The following is a 26783-nucleotide window of genomic DNA, read 5'->3' on the forward strand; positions in this document are numbered from 1 at the left end:
CGTACATTCTCTCTCTCTCTAGCGCACACACACACACGAGGGCACACATGCACATAAATAAGTACAATAAATTCATTATTAAAAATACTTTGTTAACTCATTTAATTTAAGCACACTTACCTTAATACTGACACAATATGGATGGTAACACTGACCACACTGTGAACAAGCAAGTAATCTTCCTTCTGCTCCTTGGCCGAAACTGCCACAAACTACACACATATCCTGAAAATTAATAACATGTAAAACTATTTTAAACTGCAGATAATGCTAAAATTACACAGATTTTAAAAATATTTATTTAACATACTATTATAGCCTAACTGAATAATATCTAGGCATATGGTATAGATTAAAATGGAAAAGAATTGAAAAACCGAAAAATAAGCTCAAACCTGATGCAAAGTGAACTTGTCACTACTAGAAAACAAAACAACTGTGTTGTGCATAGAGTTTTCTTCTTCATCTTTATTAGATGAAATATCTGCAGCAGACACCTACAAAAAGCAAAAACACCAGACATCAAGCTATGTTACTAATAGTATTTACTTCAGTTAAGTACTAAGTTAACTGAAAATTCTTTTAAAATACAGTTTCTGTTCATGTCTTGACTAACTGTTCTATATAACATTAACTGAGAAACACTTAGAGGCGTAGTCAGGCACAGTGGTATACAACAATAACCATTGCACTAGAGAACCTGAGGCAGGAAGATGGTAAACTTGAGGCTAGCCTGACTACAAAGCAAATCCATATCTCCAAAAATTTAAAGTCATGATCATTTTTTTAAATTCATACAGTGATTACTTTAGATGTACAAGTGCCACAGACAAGAACAAATGAGAACCCTAAAGTCGGTCTTTAGTAATACTTAACTATCCAGAAATTCTAATCATGAAACTATAAAATTATAGCATATAAATATATGCATATCGCTTTTCGTGCCACTTGAGAACAGCTATGTGATTAGTTGAAACCATGGTATACTATAATACACATAGGCGTACAAGACTCAGAAGAACAAAAATAGCTAGCTATCAGCTTTGTATAGATTATATACATGGGGAAATGGTAATGATTCAAATATAGAAGTCACAAAGCACATTAAAAATAACTTTCTTAGTTCACTACAACTTTTTAAACGTAACTCCCAGAGAGTTTTAAACTATGTACGTGGTTCCTACTCATTGCTATTAAATGGCACTACTTTAAAATGTTATAAACATTACTTTATCAAAATGTCAGTATTAGTAGAACAATTACTAACCAGGGGTGCTCATTTCTGAACTTAATTATGTTTCACCAAACCAACTAGGCACCAACTGCCACCCACACAGAAGCTCTGACTCAGATGGAGTTATAGGGAGGCCAATACTAAAATACTAAAATATGATCCTCTTGCCTTAAAAAAAACTAGAACCTACACTGAACATGTTATAGTCAAGGTCAAAACATAAATAATAAAATAATTTTATTGGAGAATGGATAAGAGTTTAGCTAAAAATATATTATTGTAACATTTTCAACTTAAGTCATTTAATCAATAGTACTAATGTGACATTGTAGTCATGACAAAATTAACAGCAATTTAAAATCCTAAAAACTCTTGATGAATACAACTACAGGGGAAACCATTAAGCAACCCAATATTTGACCTTGAAGCATGATCAAAACTCCCGAAGCATTTAACCATGTGAGCTAGCATCAACCTGCATCAGTCCCAGGTGCTAGGACTATAAGCATTTGCCACAAGAAACTCAGAGCAGCCATGCATGAAGAGAAGCTGGGAACAAGAGGACTTCAGCAACTCCTGGGAAGACTGGAAGAGCCGACTGTCCTCACTACCTTGACTATAATGTGGTTTTCAAGGACTAATTAAAATATGCATGTGTGTGTATTAAATATCTGTACCCTACAAAAATTATGTCTCAATAAGTCTATTTTGAGTTTGACTGTTTTGAGACAGGGTCCCATTTTGTAGTCTTTGCTAGTCTGGAACTCACTTTGTAAATCAAGGAGACCATAAATTCACATGCTTGAGGCATCCCAGGTGCTATGATTAAAAGTGTGAACCACTTTGCCCAGAAATAAATCAGTTTTCAGTTTACTTCATATAAAACACAAAGGACAAGAATCCCAGCTTTCTTGCTTTTGGTTAGTAGATTTTTTTTTTTTCTACTGCTATGTCTCTGTCTTTTTCTGTTCTCTCTAGCTTTGGCTGTGCTGGAACCCTATTATGTAGATGAGGCCAGCTTTCAACTCAGAGATCTGTCTGCCTCTGTCTCCTAAATGCTGAGATTAGACTGCAAAAGCACAGCCAAATCACGTATATTTTTCAATGCACATTTAAAGGAAACCTCAAGATATGTCAATCAGTATTTCTCAACCAAAATAGTCATAAAATCTTGGACATAGCTGGAATCTGTATTCATCTACAGCATGTTTTTTTTTCTATAGGTTTTATAATACAGCAACTATAATGAAAAAATGGTGTTTGAAGAAATAATGGCTCAGTGTATAAGAGTACATATTATTCTTGCAGAGGATGTAAATTTAATTCTCAGCAGCCATGTCAAATGGCTCACAACCACTTGTAACTCCAGTTCCAGAAAATATGATGTCATATTCTGAACTCACAGGGTACCAGGCACACACATGGTATACATACAAAAAGAAAAATATACATATATGTGAAATGAAATAAATACGACTTTTGGGCTGGAGAGATGGCTCAGGGGTTAAGAGCACTGACTGCACTTCCAGAGGTCCTGAGTTCAAATCCCAGCAACCACATGGTGGCTCACAACCACCCATAATGAGATTTGATGCCCTCTTCTGGTGTATCTGAAGACAGCTACAGTGTACTCATAAATAAAATAAATAAATTAAGAAAAAAGAAATAAATACGACTTTTAAAAAGGAATTCAATAATAGTACATTTTTAATAAAAAAGAAAATACACTAAAAATTCACTCTTGTAGGTGGTTGGCATAAAATGATGTCAAAGAAGAAAGGAAGAAAAGGACGATAATCAGAAAACAAAAGGACCTGAGCAGATGTCTAAAACAAACGGCATTTTATCAAGCACAGATACAGTAAAATGTAAAGGGATGAGACTATTCCTGGGCCTCTTAGAACGAGAACATCACCATTAATTGCTACTGGAAAAATAAGAGCATATGTCTCACCCCAGGTAATACAACAGCTCCAAGTCCACTCTTTAGTTTAGACCTGCCTCTGCCACCTCGTCCTGACAGTCCAGCACCACGAGGTCTCCGCTTTCCCGGAAATCCAGACCCTCGGCCCTGCTTAACAGATACAGATACAGGTAAGTTAACTTTTCATAAAAGCCCGAAAGAAATTTTAAATCCAGATGTCAGTATTTCTATCAGGTAAGTAGGTAGGTAGGTAGGTAGATAGATAGATAGATAGATAGATAGATAGATAGACAATTACTTAACACTTTAGAATCAGTGTTACCTCTATCATCCTGAGTGTTTCACAATAGCAGGCCTTATCACTGTTTGACTCCCTACATGTTCATTCTAGGTGTTTAGAGTAACTATCCTTATACAGACATGTCTACATGCACGGACTCTCTTCCGTACAAAGTAGGTATCAAGAAAAACTATCTTCTCAGAGATGAGAGTAACAGGAACATTTACTGGCCACTTAGTAAGCACTGATTTGAGCAGTATTTCCTCTCAACAAACCCTCAGGGTATCTCCACTTTAGGGATAAAGGGCATCTCTATCTACTTTAGGGATTCTGTGGGTAAAAAGTGTTGTGCCTTCTTGAAGGTCACTAGGCTAGCAAGTGGTCCACTGCCCTTGGTTTTTAGTCATTATTTTGAAATATTACAAGGCAGCAAAGTTTAATTTTACTACTGTGAAGTGGTATTCTTCCTATCATGAAAATGTAATCAGTATCCTTTATTACTCAATAGCTCTCATACGAATTGAACATATCTAATTCATTTTAACATAGTATTTAAAATTACTTAAAGATCTTAATTAAATTGGCATAAAAGCAAAATACTGAACCTTAAAAATAATGCTTGAAATGGGAATAACTTATCTCTATCTTGACTAACATACGAAAAATTCCTTTAGGAAAATCTGTTAAATTTCCTGAGATCTTAAGCTGTAGGCACCAACCAACATTAGAACCCTGACCCCACCTTGGTCATATTCAGAATTATATATTTCCCGCAGGAAAAAAAAAAACTTGCATCTTAGAAGCATCTTAAAAATTGACTTAGAAGAAGTCAGGGAAGTTTTTTTTCTTCCTTATAACAGATGAAAAAGTATGCCAGATTTTCACCCTTTATCCATTTCATAAACTGAACCTACTTCCTGACCAGAACAGGCTCAGGGTCAAAGCACTATGTTTATGTTGGGAGACTAAGACATCACATGAACAAAGGGTTCAGTTTTATAAAGTACAAACACATTCCAGCTCCAAGCTGCCTCTCCTTGTACTCTCACCCTGTTCTTTAGGTTCCTTGAGAATCCTCAGCTCTGAACAAAGGATAGACAGGGTAGAACTGCACTGGACAAGTAAGTTGTTTTCAGTAGGAATGAAAGGGTGGCTTGTGGCAGAGAGGAGTTTGGGGAAAGAGTTAAAGCTGTAATTAAAAATTAGGAAGGAGGTGAAGGGCTTTGTGGCCCCATGGGGAGAGCAGCAATATCAACCAACCAGAGTTCTCAGGGTCTAAACTGTCAGCCTGGGAGCACATAGGGAGGGACCCATGGCACCAGCTGTATATGCAGGGGAGGATGGCCTTGTTGCGAGAGGAGGTCCTTGGTCCCATGATGCACCACTGTGGGGGAATTCGAGGGTGGGGAGGGAGTGGGTGGGGCCACTTCCTCATAGAAACAGGAGGAGGGGGAATGGGATAGGTAGCTTCTGGGTGGGTGAGAAATGGGGAAACAGGATAACATCTGAAATGTAAATAAAATATCCAATAAAAAATTAATTTTAAAGAATTAGGATTACAATAATCTCTCAGTTCACTTCCTCTAACATCCATTGGTACAGACTAAAGGTAAAAATTGGCAGCATTTGCTACAAAAGCTTTTTTAAAAAATCATGGTTTATTCTCTTAAATATGATATGGTGGCACATGGCTGTAATCCCAGCACTTGAGAGTTTGAGGCAGAGGGATTTGGATAGAATTCAAGGGGAGGCTGGGCTACATAATGAGACCAATCTCTAATCAATCAACTAATTAAAATGAATTAAGCTAAATTATGCCACATTACCTTGGAGGATTACTGTTATCTGGATAAGCATAAATGTGCTCTTCCAATTTTAACAAAAATTAAGAAAATGTACTGAAAGTCTTCTAAAACCTTTCACTAGTCTAATATAAATAGCACTATTCTAGAAACAACTAAATACAGACGATAAGGGAAAAAATCATCTTCTCTAGTCAATAAAGTATTTTTTTGAGATGATTATTCTTTTTAACTTTTTCTGCTTCAAACTACATCACACAACTTTACATCAAGAACTAAGAGAATATTATCAACCCGTGACATGGGAATGATCCGTGACACTGTAGTACATTTCCTCTGTATGTAATCGACCCAATTTATGGTATCATAAATGAGCAAGTCCTGAATTATACCTTGTTCTATGTGACAAGAATTTTCCCTTCAAAGAAATTCTTATAACAACAATAAAAGAAAATCATTCAGACAAGGAGGCATTAAAAATATATCTTTAAATACTACAATTTAACTTCTTCCTCATTTAAATCTTTAGGTAAAAAATGTTAGAAATTATGTTTAAGATTTAAAAAAGTGGCTCTGGAAGCTGAATCTAGAAAAGAAAGGTTTAATTCTTATCATCCAATAGAACAAAACAAACCAGAAAGAAATGATACATGAATGTAAATGCAATTTTATTTACCACTTTGATGCTCCAAATGGCACTGCCAGAAAGCTGCCTGGGTTTAAAAATTTCCCGGCCTTCTGAAATGTCTGGGGACCAGGAAGGTGGGCTCACTGTATTATGGTTACTCCAAGCCCCCTAGGATATGGCAGGTGAGAAAATAGATGTATAAAACTCAGCAACATAAAAGATCAAAGCCAGCAAATAAAAAATTTTAGGACAGCAAAAGCAAATGCAAATGTATGGAAAATTAGGACAAATTGCTTTAAGTCTCAGAAAATAAACTTATCACCTAAAGTGACTTTAATTCAAATCTTTGCAAGTATAATTTACATTAAATATTTAAGTAGAAATATACAGTAAAGTGAAATAAAAATCAAGGTTTTTATAGCATAACTCATGAACTGTAATTACAGTACAAAGATAAACGTAAACATCAGTCACAGTCTAAGAATTAACACTAGAAGAATATACTCAGGGATTATACTCATCTAACAAGTATGCCTGTACCAAAACAGAGGAAGGGACAACCTTAGAGAGTGTTGTGTTCATTAGTGTAAACACTCAAGCCAGCTCTGATGAGTGCATAGACATTGGATAATTTTTATTAATGGCAATGACATCTTAAGAGAAAGTATACCCAAGGAATTAATTTGAATAGTTAAGAGCTTTATTAAAGCAAATTGTCCTAAATTTGCAAATTAAAATGACTAAGGCACCTAATATTCAAAAACCAATGTCTCATTAGTTAAAATAAAATGAAAGCATTTCACTTCCAAGTAACCACACTGAGCAATCTCAGCTAATCTGATGAAGCTACTGAAGAGCAAGAAAAATGTTTATTCCACCAAGGTAATAGTTTAAAGAAAAACAGAAGAAATGTCAAACAACAAAGACCCTATTTTGAATAAAGCAATTTAAGAATTCATATGATTATTTTACCTTATATTATATTTTGTCATATAATTATGTGTCAAAATCTTAAAACCATATTGTACTTACCATATTTCTAGACCATTATCAAACTAGTAAGAATACCAGTAATACCAAAAATGCAAGCAGCAATTTAAATAACCAAAAATAGGAGCATGACCAACTCACAATGAAGAGACAGTTAATGAAGTTTAGAGGGAAAAAAAAAATTAAGAAACACAAAGGAAAAACTAATTGTACTTCTAACTCAGACTAAGCAGCCTTAAGGCCAGCACATCGCCAGCCTCGCTGTCTGTCCCATCGCTCCCTAACCACACTTCACCCAAGCTCAGTTGAGAAGCACAGACTTCTCAGCATAGCCCAGCTATCACACCCGCTCCCTACAGCACATCCCATGGCATCTGTGTCCTCCCATCAGTCAAGGGCCCTGGGAACCTCTGAGTTGCTCAAAGCTCATTCTCCGTTCTCCTTTTACTCAAGTCAGCTCTACTAATCTGGTCGTAGTACACCTCCCTCCATGATGATTTCCCTCCATTTCCTACGCAAGTTCTTCCTCATTAACTCCTAAAGCCCTCAAATTTCCTAAGAGTTGAAGCCCAAAATCCTAAACACTATTTACAGTGAAAGTTGAAATGTCATATTGGAAACAGTTCTACATTCAGTTTCTAGTTCTAACTTTTTCTAACATCTCCAAGGGAAGTATTTAATTTTCCATTTCCTTAATACATCCATCTTGTAAAAAAAATAAAATAAACCTCTATGGAGGTTTGAATGAGAATGGCTCCTGTAGGCTCAGAGACTTATGTCTGAGCACTTGGTATCCAGTTGGTTAAAGTGATTGGAAGGACTAGGAATATGACTTTGAAGGAGGAGGTGTGTAACTGGTGGACTACGTTTGAATTTTCAAAAGATTTGCACCATTTCCGGCTTATGTGAGCACTCAGCTTCTGCCCCAATGCCATGCCTGCTCTCATCTTCTCATCCATGATGCAAATAGAATATGATCCACTGAAACCATAAGCCTCAAACAAACCCCTTCTTCTATAAATTGCTTTGGTCATGGTGCATTCTCAAAACAACAGAAAGTAACTAAGACAACCTCTAACATGTATCACATCTAAAATCTCACCCATAGTTGGGTTTGTTTCCTAGTCTTTCTCATTTTTTATAATGGCATCTACTCTTCTGGTCAAAAAAAAAAAATTCTCTGCCCTTTTATATTCAAACCATCAGCAAACTCAGAATTGATCTCGTGTGTCTCTCTGGCCATTAGACTCCTGTCCGCACCAAGTCCTGCCTGCCATCTTGTACACTATCTGCTCTAAAAGTCAGGCAGTTCTACTTCCTTCCACCCAGCTGGAGTCTCCTCAAGAATTTCTCTGCCCAGCAGCTAGATTCATTATTAAGAAATATAAATCTTGCCCAACAAGAAACTAACGTATTTTGAACCTTCTGATTGTGCCTCAATTCACTTAAAAGCAGCTTTTGAGCTGCTTCATTCTTACCACCCCATCCCCACACCAGATATATTTTCTCCCCATCTGTGTGCATTCTTCCTGCCCTGGCTTCCTTACTGTCCTTCAAACATACTGTACTACTGACAGGCAGGGCCCAAGGGACAGAGCTACTTCCCCCCACCCCTTCCAGTCTTTTAAAAACTGGATGGCTGCTTCTAATCCTTCAGGTAAGACCTGGAATATTTCCTTGTCAGAAGGCCTTCCTAGCACTATGAGTAAGTCAGTCTTCCTTACTGGATCTGTAAGTTTCTCTCGTTGAATCACTGAGATGCTCGGCACCCTATCATTCTACTTAGTAGTGGAGAAGTATAGCCAAGATATAGTTCAGCCTAGTCCTCACTACTTCCACTGCCTTTCACTAAGGATACTTCCTTAATGCACACCTGACGTTCTTTTGATCTTTTAACATTACATACTTACTATAATCATAAAAAGTAACACTCCAAGATAAAAATATTGTTAAATTTTTTCAGAAATAAGAATTTTCTGGTGATTATGTTTTATTCATCATAATTTAGTTTAGTTTGATGCCAAAATTGTATCCCATTTCAAAAAGTATTTACATTTCATACAACATGGATGAACAGATTAAAGAGCTTTCTAAACCAAGAAAATCTGGATGTCAATACAGGAATAATTAGGAAACTTCTTGGCTGTTATTAAGAATTTATACAATAAAAGCTTGATAGTTGCCAAATGAATTTTAACAAGTGTATTATCATAAGGCACAAGAAGATATATTATATTCAATTATAAAAGGAACTAAAGAAAAATCATGATTACATGTATATACTTTGACAAAGAAAAATTACTTAATATATCTTTTAGACCTTAAAACTGAATGAAATACGGTTGTTTTTGTCAAAATTCAGTTATACATCATCCCTTAGAAGCCAGCTTTGAGGAATAAGAAGTTACATAAGCCTGAGAAAAGGTTGACTGCCACTGACAGAGGTGTGCTTGCCTACTGCACTAAGCTCTGCCTACTGGTGTATGCTCACTGCGATGACCTGGACTGGACTATAAGCATAAGGACAAGTGATGGGGGTTTTCTCTTATTTTGTTCTCTATTGTGTCACGTGTTCTGTTCAACAACTACTACGCACTAATTTTCTCTTCCATTATATTTTTGGGTTCATGTGGGCATGAAATAATTCATCAATAAACATTGCACTGTACTATCAAACACACTAAGTTTATCCAGTTGTCCCAAATCTTAGATTTTCTTATATCAAAAAAAAATACTAATCCACAATACAATAATACAATGTTACTATTAAGCTATCTACAACTAGAATTAAGAACAAAAGTCCAAATATAAAACTTGAAGGAACTGAAAATTGAGAAGAGCTACAGAGAACAAAGCTGCTTTGAAATCCAATAGAGATTATGAATATTATACAACAGAGATTCAACTGGTTACAAAACATACAGAAACTTATAAATATATAATGTAGGTGTTACAGGGCTGTATGATAGAAAAAAGGGGACAATAATGATAAATGGAAAGAATGCTATAGCCAGCTTTCTATTTAAAGTCAAATCTAATCTCGGCTTTAGGAGGCTTAAAAAGTAAGACAAGATTACTCCAAGTTTGAGGCCAGTCTAGGCTCCAAAGTACCTTACCACCTCCTTTCCTCCAAAAAGGGAAGAGAAGAAGAAAGCAAAAGAAAACAGAAAAAGAAATACAGTATGTCAACACTATTGTCATGTGTCTCAAGGGATGAACAACCAGAGAGGGTATGGTACTTCACAGGCAAGTTCACACTTCTAAGTAATAGAAATTGCCAGATGTCTTTTTGTAAACATACTTGCTCACTAATGCAGATGATGCTGTAACAGCAACACCTTGTCCTTATGACTTATAGCAGTCTTTTTACATAAAACACCTACTGTCTAAAAACCCAAGGTCACCCCCAAGTGGTAGCACAGCCTTTAATTCTGCACTGGGAAAGTAGATGCAGAAGGATCTCTCTTATGAGTTGGAGGCAATCCTGGTCTAGATAGTGCACTCCATACCAGGCAGGACTATGAAGTGAGATCCTTCTTCAAAGAAAACAAAGAAAGAACAATAAAGCTCAATTCTAATCAGAGTAAGAAAGTAGACCTGACTGTGATTGATAAAGCGCTGTTAAGAGTAATGTCACCCACTTCAGTATTCAATAGTTTCTGAATACAATTATGGCTCCTTTAGCCAAGACTGAGGGAATAGCTTTAGAACCAGCACAAGGAAAAAAAAACTTTGGTGTTTCTAGTCTACACGTGCCTTCAGCTCAGCACTGCAAAGGGCTTTATAGATAGATATACATGCAACACATACACTTTTAAAAGGTGATTTAAGATTACTATTATTTCACAATTTTTAAACTAGAACAGACAAGTGGTGATACATGCCTATAATCCCAGCACTTGGGAAGCAGAAGCAGGACAGGATGATAACCCCAAGCTCAAGGGCAGCTAAGGCTACACAGAAAGATTCTGAATCAAGAAGCAATTGTAAAAAAGAAAAGCCAAGCAAAGAACTGTGGAATGTGAAAAATGAAACAGGCTGAAAGGTAAACAAAATAAGGCAACTGGCCAATTAAAACCTTTTCCATCCTACTTCCTACAACTTTCTAAAAAATTTTCCCCACAGTATTCTGTTCAATACATTATAAAACAAGCAGACAAACAACAAAGCAGAGGAAAAGAAACCAAAGCCTCTATCTGTAACTCAGGACTCCACTTCCAAGGCTAAGGTCAAACTTGAGCCTCAGAGGCTGTTTTAGTTAGCCTAGAGTGGAACTATTATTACGTAATGTTGGAGATTCACATCTGTAATCCCATCAATCTAGAGGCTAATGTTGGAATAGAAGGAGTTGCAGGCCAACATGGGCAATAGTCAGACTTCCTCCTAAAATATTATAATGCAGTATCTTAACAGGATGCAAAACTATAGGAACCTATATGAGATACAGAATTACATAACTATTATACAGCTAACCTTACAAAACAACATGAAGATGAGAGGGGGAAGGAATTGGTTTATGAAGGAAAAAAAAGCCTCATGGGATAACATAAACCAAATGTCAAACATCTTTAAGGGACACCAAACACACAAACACACACACACACACACACACACAGGGGGGAGGGGGAGAGAAAGAAAGAGGAGGGGGGGGAGGGAGGGAGGGAGGGAGGGAGGGAGGGCAGGCAACAAGCACAATGTCCTGAGTTTGATCACTGGAACCCTCTGACCTACATACACAGATAGAAAAGCATACACTATGAAGTACTGTAGTTCACTGAAAATGTCTTTTCCATAGGGCAAGAGCTAGTACCTTCACCTCTGGTGTAATTTAACTTTAGAGAATCAAAAATACATAGGATTTATTGAGGAGACAAAGCAGTCTACTAAAACAGATTTTTTTTTAAATAGAGCCTTTATACCTCCAAAGTTAACTGTTTAATATTAATATATTACCACTATTGAAAAGTCAAATAATTTCTGGAAGCAATTTAAGACTTACAATTCCAAGCAAATACTACAAACTAATGCATACCTACTATTTGATATCAGAAAATAGCCATTATGTAGAACAATAAATAATTCTAAGCAGCATTATCTAAATTTTAGCATTTAGTCTCACTTTAACCTACTTAGAAAGAACTAATTCAGCCCTAAAATATAGACTCTATATTACTTAAAACCAATGACAAAGCAACAAAGAGAAGCAACTCAGAATCACAGCACAGAGAAGGCCCAGAATAGGATAACCAATCCACAGGGGACCTGAGCCTTATGCTAAGACCTCCGGAAGCACACAGTGTGCAATTTCAGGTCAGAGTGCCCACCCATCACATACAAGAGGTGCGCCCCTTATGTGCTGTAGAACAACAGCACATCTTAAGATTGTTTTATCTAAAATTACTGAAATAAATCTTATTCTGAAAATAATTTTACAAAAGACTTAGCATTTATATACAGAAACAAACATCAAGATGAGAAACTGTTTAGCATAAAATTTCTACTTGTGCAATATATATATCTCACAGTAAATATATTACAGGGAAAGTAAATGTTATTAGTATAGACATAATCTCACACTCTGTTTTTAAATTTCTAAGATTACTTTGGAACTAAAAAATCTTTAAAAGTGTTTTCTATAGATACTATAATCAAACAGATGATATTTTTATATCCTAGAGTTTAATAAACTACATTCTCAGTTAAGAGCATTTTTTTTAAATAATGCACTCCTCCCAAAACAGTGACATTAAAACTGAGTTCTATGGATGAACAGTTATCTTCTCAACCAAAGCTAAATGTTTCCTTCCCATTTTAAATGACTGCTGTAATAGCTTTTCTGTCATCATTAACATCACCCTACCTGTTTGGACCGGGGTCTACCAGGAGAAAATTTTCTTTTGGTAATAGCTGGTTTACCCATGCCAATTTTTGGAGTGACTGAGATGTATGTTGTTGGCATGATGCTTCCAGCAGAATTGAAAGCTGAAGGGTAACCATGTAGCACATCGCATGAAGGCAAGTCTGAACAAAGTGTAGAGGAGGAAGACACATCTGCTTTGTTCAGGTCAGTTGCTGAAGAGAATGGTGGTTCTTCCTCAGCAGGTAACTCTAGAGATTTGTCTCCTTGGCATGAACTATCTTTGACACAACTGTCAACAGCAAGAGTCATTTCAAAATCCACACATCCAGTGGGGAATTCGGAATTTTCCTTCTGTTCCATCTCTTCTTGTAGTCTTTCTATCACCAGTGGTTCCTTACAAGATAAGGAACTTTCATTGTGTGGGCACAGTAAGGCTTCTGGTGCAGCAGACTCAGTAGCTGATTTTGGAGGGCTTGGTTCTTTAGATGCCACCTCAGGGTCCTCGGACAGCAGCAGGTCCTCTTGTGGCACAGTGGTTTGGTGTGGAAGGACTTCAATGTTTTCTGTCACTTCCATTCTGTCTTCATTTTGATCATCCTCACAAACATGCCCACCTTTAGAAAGCCTTTCTGTTGTTTCAGTATCGACTTCATGAGAAATCTCATTTGCCAAATCAGGATTCACTTTATTGTCAGATGATTCTACAAAATTTAGAATACAGGTGACATTAACTCACATGCAAATTGCAAAATGTCTAACCATAAACAGGATTACCTGGTTAAACTACAACATTAAAGGTATTCACGAAACAAAATTATAGAAGTAGTTAAAGTAAAAATTCCAAATGATTTGTAAATTAAAATAAATTGTGGACCTTTAAAAAAATGGCTTAGTGAGATCCATAAAGTAAGCAATTTCTGGTTAAAAAAAAAAAAAAAAAGAAGAGACTCAACTACTAATATATCTCTATTATATCCATATGACATATTTATAATTTAAGCACCTACAGACTAAAAATTACGTATGCAAAGTTGAACTTTTTAAAGCTAGTTTTAAAAAAAAAATCAAAGATACTAAGCGAAGTGCCAGACTTAGAATAGAACATAAAGATAGAATCTAGACACAGTTGTGACACTGCTCTGGCTTCTGATGGACTTTCTAGCCACACTGAGGACTTCTGTGAGTATCATCTACATACGTTAACCATCCAGACATATCCTGGGTTATAATCCTTGTTCATTCTCATTAGTACTGTCTTAAACACTCATCTTGACTATTCTGTTACTATGTCAGACACTGAAATATGTGTGTGACTGGTAAACTTTAAACTAGAGCGCTCATTTATTAAAGATGGTTGTGGTGTCACATGTCTTTAATCCAGCACTTGGGAGACAAAAACAAGCAAATCTCTAAGAGTTCAAAACCAACCTGACCAACATAGTAAGCTCTAGGTCAGCCTAGGCTACAGAGTGAACCCTGTCTCAAAACACAAACCAACAAGTAAACAAAATTTAGCCTGGTCTTACATAGGAGAAAGGCTTGAGGCATTAATTGGCATGAGGCTAAGGTGGCCCTACAATGGAGAGCTACTGAAAAAGAGACATTTATTTAAAATGTCATAGAGGCTGTATCAACAAAGCATTAAATTCTTCATTTAATACTTTAAAATCAATTAATATATGGTCTGACACCAAAATGAAACTTCACTTTTCATTCCTTCTCTAATGAAAGGCTATGAATGAGGATAGAAATGTCAAGTAATAGATCTGTTATACTAATCATACAGAACAACCGTAAGTCCTTCGTAGACGACCTGTTCATTGTCATTCTAGTTGAAAAAATTTACTTGGCAATTATCTTGTAATCCAATTAAATTAGACAATCTTAACATATAGCTTACCAGAAGTAATGAGACCAACTGTGTCAGGGCTTTCTAGTGGGTTACTTTTCTGGGGCTCTTCAGTGTACACTTGAACTGCTAGCAACAAATAACATATTATGGAACCTTTAAGGAAGAAGTCAACATTTCTCTAACACTGCTGTCTCTATAGTGACTGAATGAGTTTTACTATAAAGTGCCAATTTCCAAAATGAGCACAAACTCACTGTTATATTAGGTAGCTGTACACAAAGATACAATTAGGAATCCATTTATATACTAATTAGGAATCCATTCATTTTCTCCAGTTAAATCTGTATAAAGTATAAATTTTAATGAGTTATAAAATGTGGACATTTAAAATCTTCAAAAACTCCAAGATTTTATGTATTCATTCAAAGTATGTAATTTAACATAAAACTTTATCTACAAAAAAAATTTAGAACAACTCATAATTTAATAATTTCCCTAAATATGAAATTTTACTAATTATACAAGTTCAGTAAAGTAATTATCAATACTATAAAAACTTAGTTGAAAATCTTTAAAATACCCTCAATAGCACTACTGAGACAACTGTGAAAGAAATACCTCATAATCTGCAATAAATTTAGTTCACAATTATAAGAATATAATGGATTGCTTTTTAATGAAAATTACTTGGTCCCTAAACAAAGTACATATTTATTAACAAGACTAGATTACAACTGAACTATAAATATAATTATCCCAGAGATGATTTTTTTTTTCTAAGAGTCTCTTCTGTGCAACTGAGTCACATATCCAGGCCTTAAAACACTCCTCTTTAAACAATTTCCAAGAAGATATTTGCATACTACCTATTATCTTCAAAACTATAGTCTTACCATCTGGAACAATTCCAGGTCTGGATTGGTGATCATTGGCATCTTTATTAACTGTCTGCTCCAGAAATACCACTTCATCTTCAGGACCTTCAATCTCCATTCCACTGGGATAATCTTAACAAAAAATGATTAATTCTTTTTACCTCAGGGGAAGTTTTGCACTCTTAAAATCAAAACCAAGAACTATGCTCTTATTTTAATGATAAATTATCACTGCGTTAATCAGAAGCATATTTACATTTTAAAACATGGACACTATAAAGCATTACAAGTTTTAGTGTGTGAATATTTATTTAGGTGTATCACACCTAAAGCTGTGGTAGTACACATTTCTGATGCAAGCACTTGGAGGCTAACACAGGGGGTTAATGAGTTCAAGGTTAACATAGTCTACACAGTGAGACTGTTTCAAATACAAAAGACAAAAGAGGAAGGAGGGTTTTGCAAAACTGAAAATGCAATGGGATTTGATACAAAAACTTCCTTCATTATAAATGAAGTAATATGTTGGTGACTAATCAACATAAAAAGTACGTGTGTACACACACACACACACACACATACTTTTTTTACCTGGATGTAGTTCAGGCATCTCCACTTCATTCACTGGATGTAAGGGATCTATCTCAGCTCCTAAGTGTTTACAATACATGCAGATATATTCTTCTTTGAGCTGAGAATCCAATTCCTGATCAGTTGGTTTGTCACATTCTAAGTGAACCCATCTGTAGTGATAAGTATATTTAAATAAAAGCCTCTAATTTAAAGTCGAATTAGTACCTGGGGAAAGTGATGTCACTCACTTAAAAGAGAATGGTTAAGATGAGAGTTATGACAAGAAAAAGATGGTTACATGGGTCAGAAACCACCAAAAGATTTAAAAAAGATCATGACACTTATGGACACAATTAGAGTGACACTGACATATTTTTTTAAACTACCTTCTGTTGAATTTTTCTCCCAGTGCTCATTTCTCATCTTTCGTGTTATCTTTTGCCTTTCTGTTTCTTTATGTCTATCAGATTGATTAAAAATAACAATAATAATTTGCTGGGTATTGTGAAGCATGCCTTCAATCTCAACACTTGGGAGGCACAGGACAGAGTAATTCTGGGAGTCTGAGGCCAGCTTGGTCTACACAGCAAGATCTAGGCCACAGTGAATCTTTATCTCAAAAAAAAGGGGGGGAGGCATAATTCTACCTACAACAGCACTCTAGAAAAGGGTCTGTACGAATGACAAAAGGCTAGAAGCTTAACAACACAGTAGAGCAAATGTTCTCAAGAACCAAAGAACAGACAACGCAGTTAAATGGAGCACTCTTACCTCTTACACATATTACAGTGGAGCATGTCTTTCTGTAATTCTGGATGGTAGCACTTTCCACAAAAAGGACATAAATTATCCTGCTGTTGATAACAAGTGTCGCATATCAGACAGTTGTGATGCCACTGAGCACTAGATCGTGTGCCACATTCTATACAGATTCTGCAATTCTAGACCAAGAAAAATAGAAACAAAAAGTTATTATACATTTGTAATTGTAGTTCAGATGTAAATCTTTTGGGAATGAACAAAACATTTGTGGATTATTCATCACTCGTCACATCAATTTATTTTTGAAAAGGCAATCTGTCTTAAACGGTAGCTCATCTCATACAAACTGCACTAAAGCCTTGAGAAAGTTTTAAATAGAGATTGAAGATACTCTGGAAAGCAAGCATGTAGGAAAGAAACCACAAACATAATTAGCCAAATTTCAAGGATAAAATATAACCTAAAACAAAGAAGCAGTCATTCCACCAGGGCAGACACTCCTAAAGAAAACTGACTTTCCCTCTCCCTGGAGTCAGCAATCGCCAATAGCTCCTCAGCTAGGGTGGGAGGGACTTCATGTCTATGGCTCCTCTACATGTTGGGCTTTTTGTCTGGCTTAATGTTGTGCAGGTCTTGTGCATGCAGTAACAACTGCTGGTAGTTCATATATAATCTGCTGTGTATGGAAAACAGTTAGTTACCTTGTAGCTGTCTATTGCCTCTGGCTCGTAAAATCTTTTGTTCCTCTCCCCAGGCTTGGGAGAAGAGGGTGTGATAAACATAAAGCTTGCTGAGAAAAAGATAAACTGGATTATAAAGAAAAAACTCAGCCACAGCTAAGGAACTGTTGATTCAAAGAACAGAGCATATTTCTTCATCTTAGACCTGGAATAAAAATCAAAAAGAAGCCAGACTCTATTTTAGTCACCAGATTCAGATAACCACGTTAAGAAATACACCTAAAGCTGAGACACTGAAAACCAAGTGTGGTAGCTCCACTGGAGCTGACTACAAGCCAGTGAAAGGCCATATATCCAAGAACTTATGAACAGTACAAGTTAGATCTTTAAGAAAGAAGACACAAAGTTGAATGTAGAGGGAAGTGGAGAGGACCCAGAAGGAATTGGAGAAGTCGAGGGAATATGACTGAAATACACTGTATGAAATTCTCAAAGTGTTTTAACAGGAGAAGGTAGAGACCAGGGAGAAATTTCTGAAGAATATGGCTCCTCATCGTAGCTCTGTCCATGGCGAATGCTGCTGCTGTACTGTTCTGTTTACTCCTTGTTAGCTTAGAGACTAAAGCGGCCAGGACTGCACAATCAAACTGTCTAAGAGTAACTCTTTTGCAGGGACCAAAGAACGATTACAAGACAAAAGACAAACTGACAAATTAATTAAAACATGTACATCAAACAATATATGATAATACTTCTCTAAAAACTCTCAAAAGTGCCAAAATGTTTACTAAACGGCCAAATAAAAATGTAAAAATTGACTATTAAAGATGAATAAATAATTAAGAAACAAGTATGTTCACTCATAAGAGAGATGAAGACTGAAAGGACATTGAGCTCTCATCTTCTACCATGTGAGGCAAACATGCAAGAGCTGAATAAGAAGACCCTCCTGGCACAGATGCTGCAGCAGCCTTCTCAGTGTCGGCACTAAAAAATGCACAAATCAAAACTAGACACACACACAATCCTCAGGTAGTAATTCTAAGAATTTATGTGGCAATTTCTCTCAACAATTCAAACATCTACATGCACACAAAGTTACATACCTCTGGAGCATTTGTACTATGAAACACTGGAAACATCTTGAATATCAAAGCACAAAACACTGGTCAAATAAACTGCAGCACAAAAATGAAGCATACTGTGCAAATGCTTCTTTAAAAAGTCTCTGAATAGATATAATTTCTCTGTTAAAAAACGACTAAGATCCGATGTGAAGAATTTCCAATATTTTACATAAAAAGGACATATGCAAACGATGTCTATAATGTGCTCTTTAGTATAAAAAGGGGAAGTAAGAAAACACAAATGGAGGAGAAATCTGGAAAACAATGACATTAGCTACTTACAAGAGATTAGGAGAATCAGGGAACAAGTTCTAAGAAGAAAGTAGTGACAATTCTCTCAGGAGACATTTGGTAAAAGTTTTGACTTTTGGAAAGAATGTTAAAATCCTATACATTATTTTTTAAAAATCTGAAAGAAAAGAAAGAGGAATAAAACCCAAACAACTCATTTTTATTAAGAGACTAAATGAAAGCACGTATGATCTTGAATTCAGAGTTCTTACTATGAAAGAAAGTCTTTGCAAAAGAAGAAAGCAAAAAATCAGGATGAATCAAAAAGACATTTAAGGGCAGTACTCCCCATTATGTGTACATGTGAGTAAATGTTCATGATCATGTAAATACACGCACACATGCCCCTTCCTAACTTCATCTGCTCAAAGGTTCAGAAATCGAACAACTTCAAGAAGTAAGGAGAACAACAAAGAAGATAATATTTGAGAGCAAGAAACAAAAATTATCTAGTTGTTACTAAGTCTAAAAAGAAAACAAAGAACTAAATGTACACAGGTAAATATTTTAAAATATTAGAAATAAAACAACAAAACCACTTCTCCAGTCCTGTAAAAGGGCCTTACTACCAAACCTTAGTGGGCAAAATGTTTCAGCCATAACTAACTAATCAGTACAGAGCCACTGTCAGGTTCTCAAAATAAATCATAAGGATTACCTAAAAGTAAAAATTCCAAAGTCCTCAAACAAAAAGAATAAAAATTAAATTTAAAAATAAACAGAAATAAATAAATGATTAAATGGCAGTGTGTTTATGAAAGATGGAGAGTGTAAACACAGAGAGAGGGGGAAAGAGTGGACACAGAGAGAGGAGAGAGTGGACGGACACACACACACGGGGGGGGGGGGGGGGGGGGCGGGGAGTGGAAACATAGAAAGAGGGAGTCAACACAAACTCACACACACAGAGAAAGAAAGAGAGAGGGAAGGGGGCACAGAGAGGAGGTGAGTGAGTGAAGACAAAGAGGGCTATACTGTGGAACAGAGCCCACTCCCACTGTGGTATAGATTCTGGGGATTAAACACAGGTACCCATGATTGCCATGCAAGTGCCTGTACCCACTAATTCACCTCATAAGCCTCGAAAAAAAAAAAACTGTTTCTAGAGTATAAAGTCTGTGATAGGGTAAAAAAAAGTTCTCTCAGAAAAAAATTTTATAAAGAGGTAAACAAAGATTCAAAAACAAAACAAAAAAACTGCAAGTGTTGTGAACTTGGCATTTACAGAAAGATATAAATGCTTTCTTTCTTAACATGCAACACAAGCTGGCCTTGAACTGGTGATTCTCCTGCCTAATACAAGCATGTTATCACCATGTTAGATAAAACATATATTTTTGCAATGAAAATAAGGTTTATAATTTAATTTAATCAAGCCAAAAAAAAGCCAACATTTTGATTTCTACTAATCTAAATGGCTAAGTTCTAAGTCATTTAAAATGTACATTTGAAATGTCACAGAAGGCTGTAAAGTAAAAGGAAAAAAAAAACACATTCAATTGGTAAACTGGATACTTACTCATGTTACTGGGTAAAGGTCCAAGGGGAGAAGGGGTAGAGGTGGTAGGTAATTACAGAGTTGAGTATTTTTACACTAATAAGACACTGGACCAATCTGTTTGCTAAGTTAAAGCCGTGTGTGTGTGTGTGTGTGTGTGTGTGTGTGTGTGTGTGTGTGTGTATTTAATGAAGGAAAACACAAGAATTGATAAAAACAAAAAAGCGATTTTTTTTAATCAGATAGTCAAAATATGCAGCAAAAAGATTTTATCTATCAAAAAAGTAACAAACACACAGTGTTAAAGGCACTATGACAAGTGTAGAAGCATTTGCTTAAAAGGCAAAACCCGTCCCACAGGCCAGCAGTCCCAGAACTGAGGAAGCTGTAGTAACCTATAAATTTACCACCAAGTTCTGGACCAAATAAAACTATACACTGTGGTATCTGTTCCTGAACAAAACAAGAACCCTACACCAACTAAATTCTGACAGAGTGCAACGAAAGTATGAACATACTTTAGAACACAGAGGTCAGGTTTACACACAGTTACAAATAGGCTCAGGGCAACCAACGTTACAGTCAAAAGTAAATTGATAACCTTAAATATTCTGTTTCCATCAGAAAGGAAAGAAACTTATGAATTCATCTTTGTATTTCAGAAAGGCTGTAAGGCAAGTAGAGTCATACAGTGAAGGTCAAAGTATAAATACTCCAGACAGTGTGGTTTTCTCCTTAACTGGACCACCAAGAGACCATGGAACAGGTTTTCATGCAGGCAGATAAGGAACTGGAGCTACCAAGACAGTAAGATCTTCAGCCCACAGACTCGACCTCCCAGGTAGGCAAAGCGAAGCAGAGTTACTTAAAGCATCTCGTTCTCCAGGTGATGAACTCTTCTGTTCACACTCCATCACTCACATATCATTCCAGCTGCTACCTAATAGAGTTCACCGGGGCTCTCCAGAACACTAGATAGAATGCAGCCTCCAGTCGGCCCCATGAGAGAGCTGTTTCCTCTGTGCTTCATCCACTGCTACACCACCACACTTACGGCCTAAGCACCTTTCTTATCCTTCTTGCCTTAAAAAGTGTGAAAAGCACTTAGAAGCAGTTCCAAAGTGGGCACAGTCCCAAAGAGCCCTGCTCAAGGCAGCTCAGTCCACAGGCCACCCCAGCTCTGTGCGGTGGGGTCCAGCACACTCACCATCCCAGCAGCCCCGAGCTTCCACAGCATCACTCCATCCCCACACAGGGAAACACCAAAGACACAATATGCTGGACAATGAAGCAAGGAGTAGAGAAACAATACGGCCTTTCTTTAATGGGCCAACAGGACAAGAATCACAGAAGATAGCTCAAGAGCCGAACCAAACCAAACAACAAAAAAACCAAAGACCTGGAACTTTTTCATAGACACATTAGAGCTAATAGGCATCACAATACACCTGTGATCCCTGTAATAGAAGTTGAGGCAGCAGAAACACTAAGCCACACTGAGCTACAAAAGGAAGACCCTGGAGGAAACAGAGTGAGGAAAGGGAGGGAAAAATACTAAAGGGGGGGGGATATAATAATCAAAAGGAAGGAAATGGAAACGTCAACAAAGCTGTCTAAGCAACAGGAATAGGAAACAACACTCCCCCCCCTCTTTCCTTTCTGCCACCGCCATGCCATGCTGAGCAAGACCACCTGAGCCACGGCCACCACTGCCACGGCCGCATCGGTAAGCACCGAAGTACCCAGGAGGCCTCGGGAATGCTGGAGGCACGCACCACCACAGGATCAACTTTGACAAACATCATCCAGGTTACTTCGGGAAAGTTGGTATGAGGCGTTACCACTTGAAGAGGAACCAGAGCTTTTGCCCAACTGTCAACCTGGATAAATTACGGACATTGGTCAGCGAGCAGACGCGGGTCAACGCAGCCAAAAACAAGACAAGACTGGAGCTGCTTCCGTAATTGATGTGCGATCCGGCTACTACAAAGTTCTGGGCAAGGGAAAGCTCCCTAAGCAACTGTCATCGTGAAGGCCGAATTCTTCAGCAGAAGAGCTGAAGAGAAGATAAAGGTTGGAGGTGCCTGTATTCTGGTGGCTTAAAAGCCACTCCGGGGGTTAATTAAATGCTAACATTTTCCATGTGAAATAAAAAAAAAAAAAAAAGAAACAACACTCCATACTGTATCCATGAGACAGAGATTCAACAAACTCTACACTCCAGTAACCTATGTCCGCTTCTACATTTAAACAGTCAATTTGGATGAAACTGAGTGTCCAATAAAAGTAAAATATAAGGCTTACTATGCAAACAGGTCTTCAAAAGTGACCTATTGGATCAAAACACCAGTTTAAAGAATAGAAGAAATATTCATAGAGCTTCTCTAAACCCCAAAGCAAGAGACCCTGGCATAATGGGTATGAATATACCTTGAACATCAAAGAGAAGGCAAGAGGCTGATGACTTCTAGGACAGCCTGAGCGACCCAAGACTCTATCTCAGAGACAGACACTTAGAAAGGATCTAAAAAGTTAATGTCAGAGTCAATAATTACTTATTTAAAACTACCTACCACAGGGTAGGTAGATCCACAAAATTGCACCACTGTAAGTATTTAACACAAGTGTACAGACAAGTAAACGTACAATTAACAGGTATATTTGCAAATAGAATAGTTGGTGAAATTCCCACAAAGGTGGGAATCAATTTAAACACACTGTATTTTATCTCTAGGCTACAATCTAATAAAATTTAAAACATATGTTTTTCAGTTTCCTCATATGTATAATAATCCAATTTTAGAACGTAAGTACTTTCATAAAACATCATACAAAAAGTTAGTTGATAAATTCATACATTTTACTACCTGCCCCAATTTATAAACAACCCAAATTTTTGTCAATAGATGGTTTAGAAAAACAGAAAAAAGGAAATAAAGGTGTGTGTGTGTGTAAAAACAATTATACTGAGTCATAAAGGCTCCCCTCTAAAGAATATAAACTATTTAAAGCATTCCCACAAACTTGTAGAGTGTGAACAGTAATCAATAATAAGAAAAGCAACACTACCTGGGGAATAAGAGAAGAATGCGAACAATCAAGAAAAAGTTTCCAAGAAGCATCAGGAAGCTTTTTCAGCTAATGAAAAAGGCTAATTTTAATGATGGCTCCACAGTAAAATGCTTGTGTCAAATTACAGACTTTTTAAAATATATATTTAGTACATGTCAATTATACATCAAGAAATTTTAAAAGCTGTTCTTATAGGAATGATGATAATAGGTTTGAACAGGAATATGGTGTCAGCTCTCTATGCAATAAAGATAGAGGTTATCTAAAAAAAAACAAACAAATTAAGAAACCACTTACTTTGCATTTCCAGCCATTGGTTGGCACTGATTTCATAACAGGTTGAAGACAAAAAGTATGGTACCCTTTGTCACATGTATCACACACCAGCATCTTGCTATCTTCTCCTGATTGTCTACAAAATAAGATAGCAGTATCTGTAAACCTTTGTGTTCTCATAAATATGCATGAAAACAATCCTAAAAATTGTACAATCCATAATCATTTCAGTGTCCCTTCTTTGTATAGGCTATGAAAGAGACTACATCCTTCATGACTCCAGAAAGATCATCCTTTCTCCTATGGTTAGCTTCCCTTAGTCAACTGTAGATTCCTACAGAGGAGGAGGTAGTACAGCAAAAACCTTTCATCATAACATTCTATATTCTAATATTCATCCTTTACCCAAGATTTCCAGTTGTTACTCAATTTAACAAACTCTACCATGTTTTATCTTTGAGGACTTCTACTATATGAATAAGCTTGAGGCCATTCCTCCCTTTAAGTTTTTGCACCCCTTCTCAAGAGACATTAAGTACACATACAAATTATCAAATAAATGTTAACTGATCTTCTTTCTAAATTCTAGCAAAGTATGAAAGCAAACAGGCTGAATTACTTCATGATTCTAAGATACTGCTTCTGACTGCTCTTCTGAAATAGCCAGTAAATCAGACTTACCAGGGCAGCACTGAGCTTTACTTTTTCCTAGTTACAAATATGCTGTGTTTGCAATCATTTATGTATCACTGAAGATGCACATAACACTCTCAAAATGCTACACTAACTATATAATTGGGCTGGGAAAATTACAGGAGAGAGTGAAGAAATAGCCAAGGGATGAAATACAATAATTAATAATGAATATAATAATGAATAATGAATGAAATACAATAAAAAAATGCTTAATTTCCACACCATGCTTTGTTTGAACTATACTGAATTGAATCTACTAGAAGATGAACATCAAGATTGTACAGGAACATTAGTCAGTAGAAATTATGTATCCTAGAATGGAAATTCAAACATAACACTGGATTTGGAGGCTCAAAGTTTAAAACTTATTTCTACAGTTACTGCTTCATTATCCTATTAACTCAACTCAGTAAAAGTTTTTTTCTAATCTTTCCTTTGAAATAGTATCATTTATTAAAAAATTGTAAGCACAATGAGTTCTATTTAGATACGCCTCAAAATAATGGAAAAGTTAGTAAATGTCTAGTAGACATACATGGTGAAATTAGTGTGACTATAGCTTACAGCATAAACAACCTTTATCATAGCTCATAAACTTTTAATACCTCACAGCAGGTGTCACTGGGACTCAGTACAAACCCTTGAGTTGAAATAAGAAACTTACTTGCAGTTCTGGCACACTTTGCACTCAGGACACTGCCAACCGGCACGCTTTAATGGCGTAACAGCTATATCCAGGCACATCCCATGGTAGTGCTGACCACAAGTGGTACAAAAGAACTGATCTAAGAGATCTCCCGGGCTGTCACACACCGCACAGTTTGCATCTTCCTTTGCTATAATTAACAGCAAATAATGAAATTATTGTGTTATAATTTAATATCTTTCTAAATTAATAGTTTAAAATTAATTGAAGGGAATTTACATGGACTCTATCAGACATTTGAAGTTATCCACATTTTGCCAAGTAAGAATGAGGTTTCACTTATAACACTATAGTGTATTATAATTTAAGTCTAATCATATGAAATTTAATCATGTACTTTTGCCAATATCTACTCGAGACTTAAGAAATTTTTATTTAATTGTATACTTTTAATATGAAAGGCAATGCAGGTCATTTAGTTGATGCTCTGTACATGCACTAGAAAGAACCAAACAATGAAATGGAAGGGGGAAAAAAATCAACACAGACACTTGGAGTATTAAAATTAAATATTTTATTCATATTAAATTCTTGGCAACTTAAAATCAAATAATACAAAATTAGAATGTGAATATCAATTAGATTAATGTGTTTCTTAATTGAAAACAGACTACTCCAATCAACTTGGAGGTTTTCTTAATATTAAAATATATCTTATGTAGAATATTATTGATAAAGGACATACACACACACACACAAATACAACAATTCATAGACTAATTATATACTCAAGCACATTGATTTCTAGTTACAACAACATTAAAATCAACATACTATTAGATAATATCCATGCCTAAAATAGATTAAGAGTTTGTTTGCTATATATAACAAAACATAAGAATAAATCGTGCCTTTGCCCAAAATACAAATAAACCTATGCACATTACAATATAGAAAGAGAAATGAGGTATTCTAAAAGCATACCAATGCTAATAATGTAGATATTCCATATAACAAGTTTGACAAAGCAAGGTTTCCTCTTTTGTCCAAAGTTGAGCCAGTCTAACCTAATCCACTCAGCTAAAGGCACTTTCTACCTTTGCAGATCAAGCATCGTGAAACTAAGTGGTAATCTATTTCCATTACATATACTAGAAGTCAAGAACATCTTCCTGCTAAGGGCTATAATAAATAGATTCTCTAAGTCATAGCAGTCTCTGTAATAGAGACTTAGTTGTTTTTTTACAGTCTTTTTAAAATGTAAGGACAATTTCTAGAATGGAGGAACTACAAAACAAGTCCTGGACAGCAGGTGGCACCTGACAGAAAGTCTAGCTACATAACCACCCCATACTTGAAGCCACCTTAGAAAGGTTAACAATAACCACATGAAATCCAATAGTTACATTTTAGACTGCACCTTATTAACATTTAGCAAAATGTACAAGGCTTATCACTCTACACCCACATTTGCTTTCCATGGCAACTCCTCAGTTTCTCCTTAGGGTCCCTAGAGCATTTGGTGGGGGCCTGTGCCTCCTTTGCACAATCTCTGAATACTGGAAGCCCTCGAGCCCATCTTCATCTTTCCATACGAACTCCTCAACATCTCTCCTGCGCTTGCATCATCTCCTTTGATGTTCATTAAATGCTGATGCTCAAAAATCTGTATTATCATCCCTACACTGTCAAGGCTTACGCAGCTCAACACCAAATG

General features: G+C 36.3%; 1 protein-coding gene across 5 annotated transcripts in view; it reads right to left on the minus strand.

Annotated features, from left to right (window-relative positions):
• Positions 1-26783, minus strand: part of Kmt2c (lysine methyltransferase 2C) — a 207847-nt gene that overhangs the window by 85422 nt on the left and 95642 nt on the right. For 4 of the 5 annotated variants that reach the window (XM_028774733.1, XM_028774728.1, XM_028774729.1 and 1 more), the window contains exons 8-18: positions 25085-25256; positions 23746-23860; positions 16790-16959; positions 16037-16188; positions 15464-15577; positions 14619-14696; positions 12719-13419; positions 5917-6036; positions 3189-3305; positions 396-497; positions 121-225 (exon numbers count right to left, since the gene is read on the minus strand). In XM_028774733.1, coding sequence (XP_028630566.1) covers positions 121-225; positions 396-497; positions 3189-3305; positions 5917-6036; positions 12719-13419; positions 14619-14696; positions 15464-15577; positions 16037-16188; positions 16790-16959; positions 23746-23860; positions 25085-25256 — 1946 coding nt within the window. The remainder of the gene's footprint in view (positions 1-120; positions 226-395; positions 498-3188; positions 3306-5916; positions 6037-12718; positions 13420-14618; positions 14697-15463; positions 15578-16036; positions 16189-16789; positions 16960-23745; positions 23861-25084; positions 25257-26783) is intronic. The other variant, XM_028774730.1, reaches the window with a different exon arrangement.

Source organism: Grammomys surdaster, unplaced genomic scaffold (genome assembly GCF_004785775.1).
Source record: "Grammomys surdaster isolate TR1022 unplaced genomic scaffold, NIH_TR_1.0 242, whole genome shotgun sequence".
Lineage (NCBI taxonomy): Eukaryota > Metazoa > Chordata > Mammalia > Rodentia > Muridae > Grammomys > Grammomys surdaster.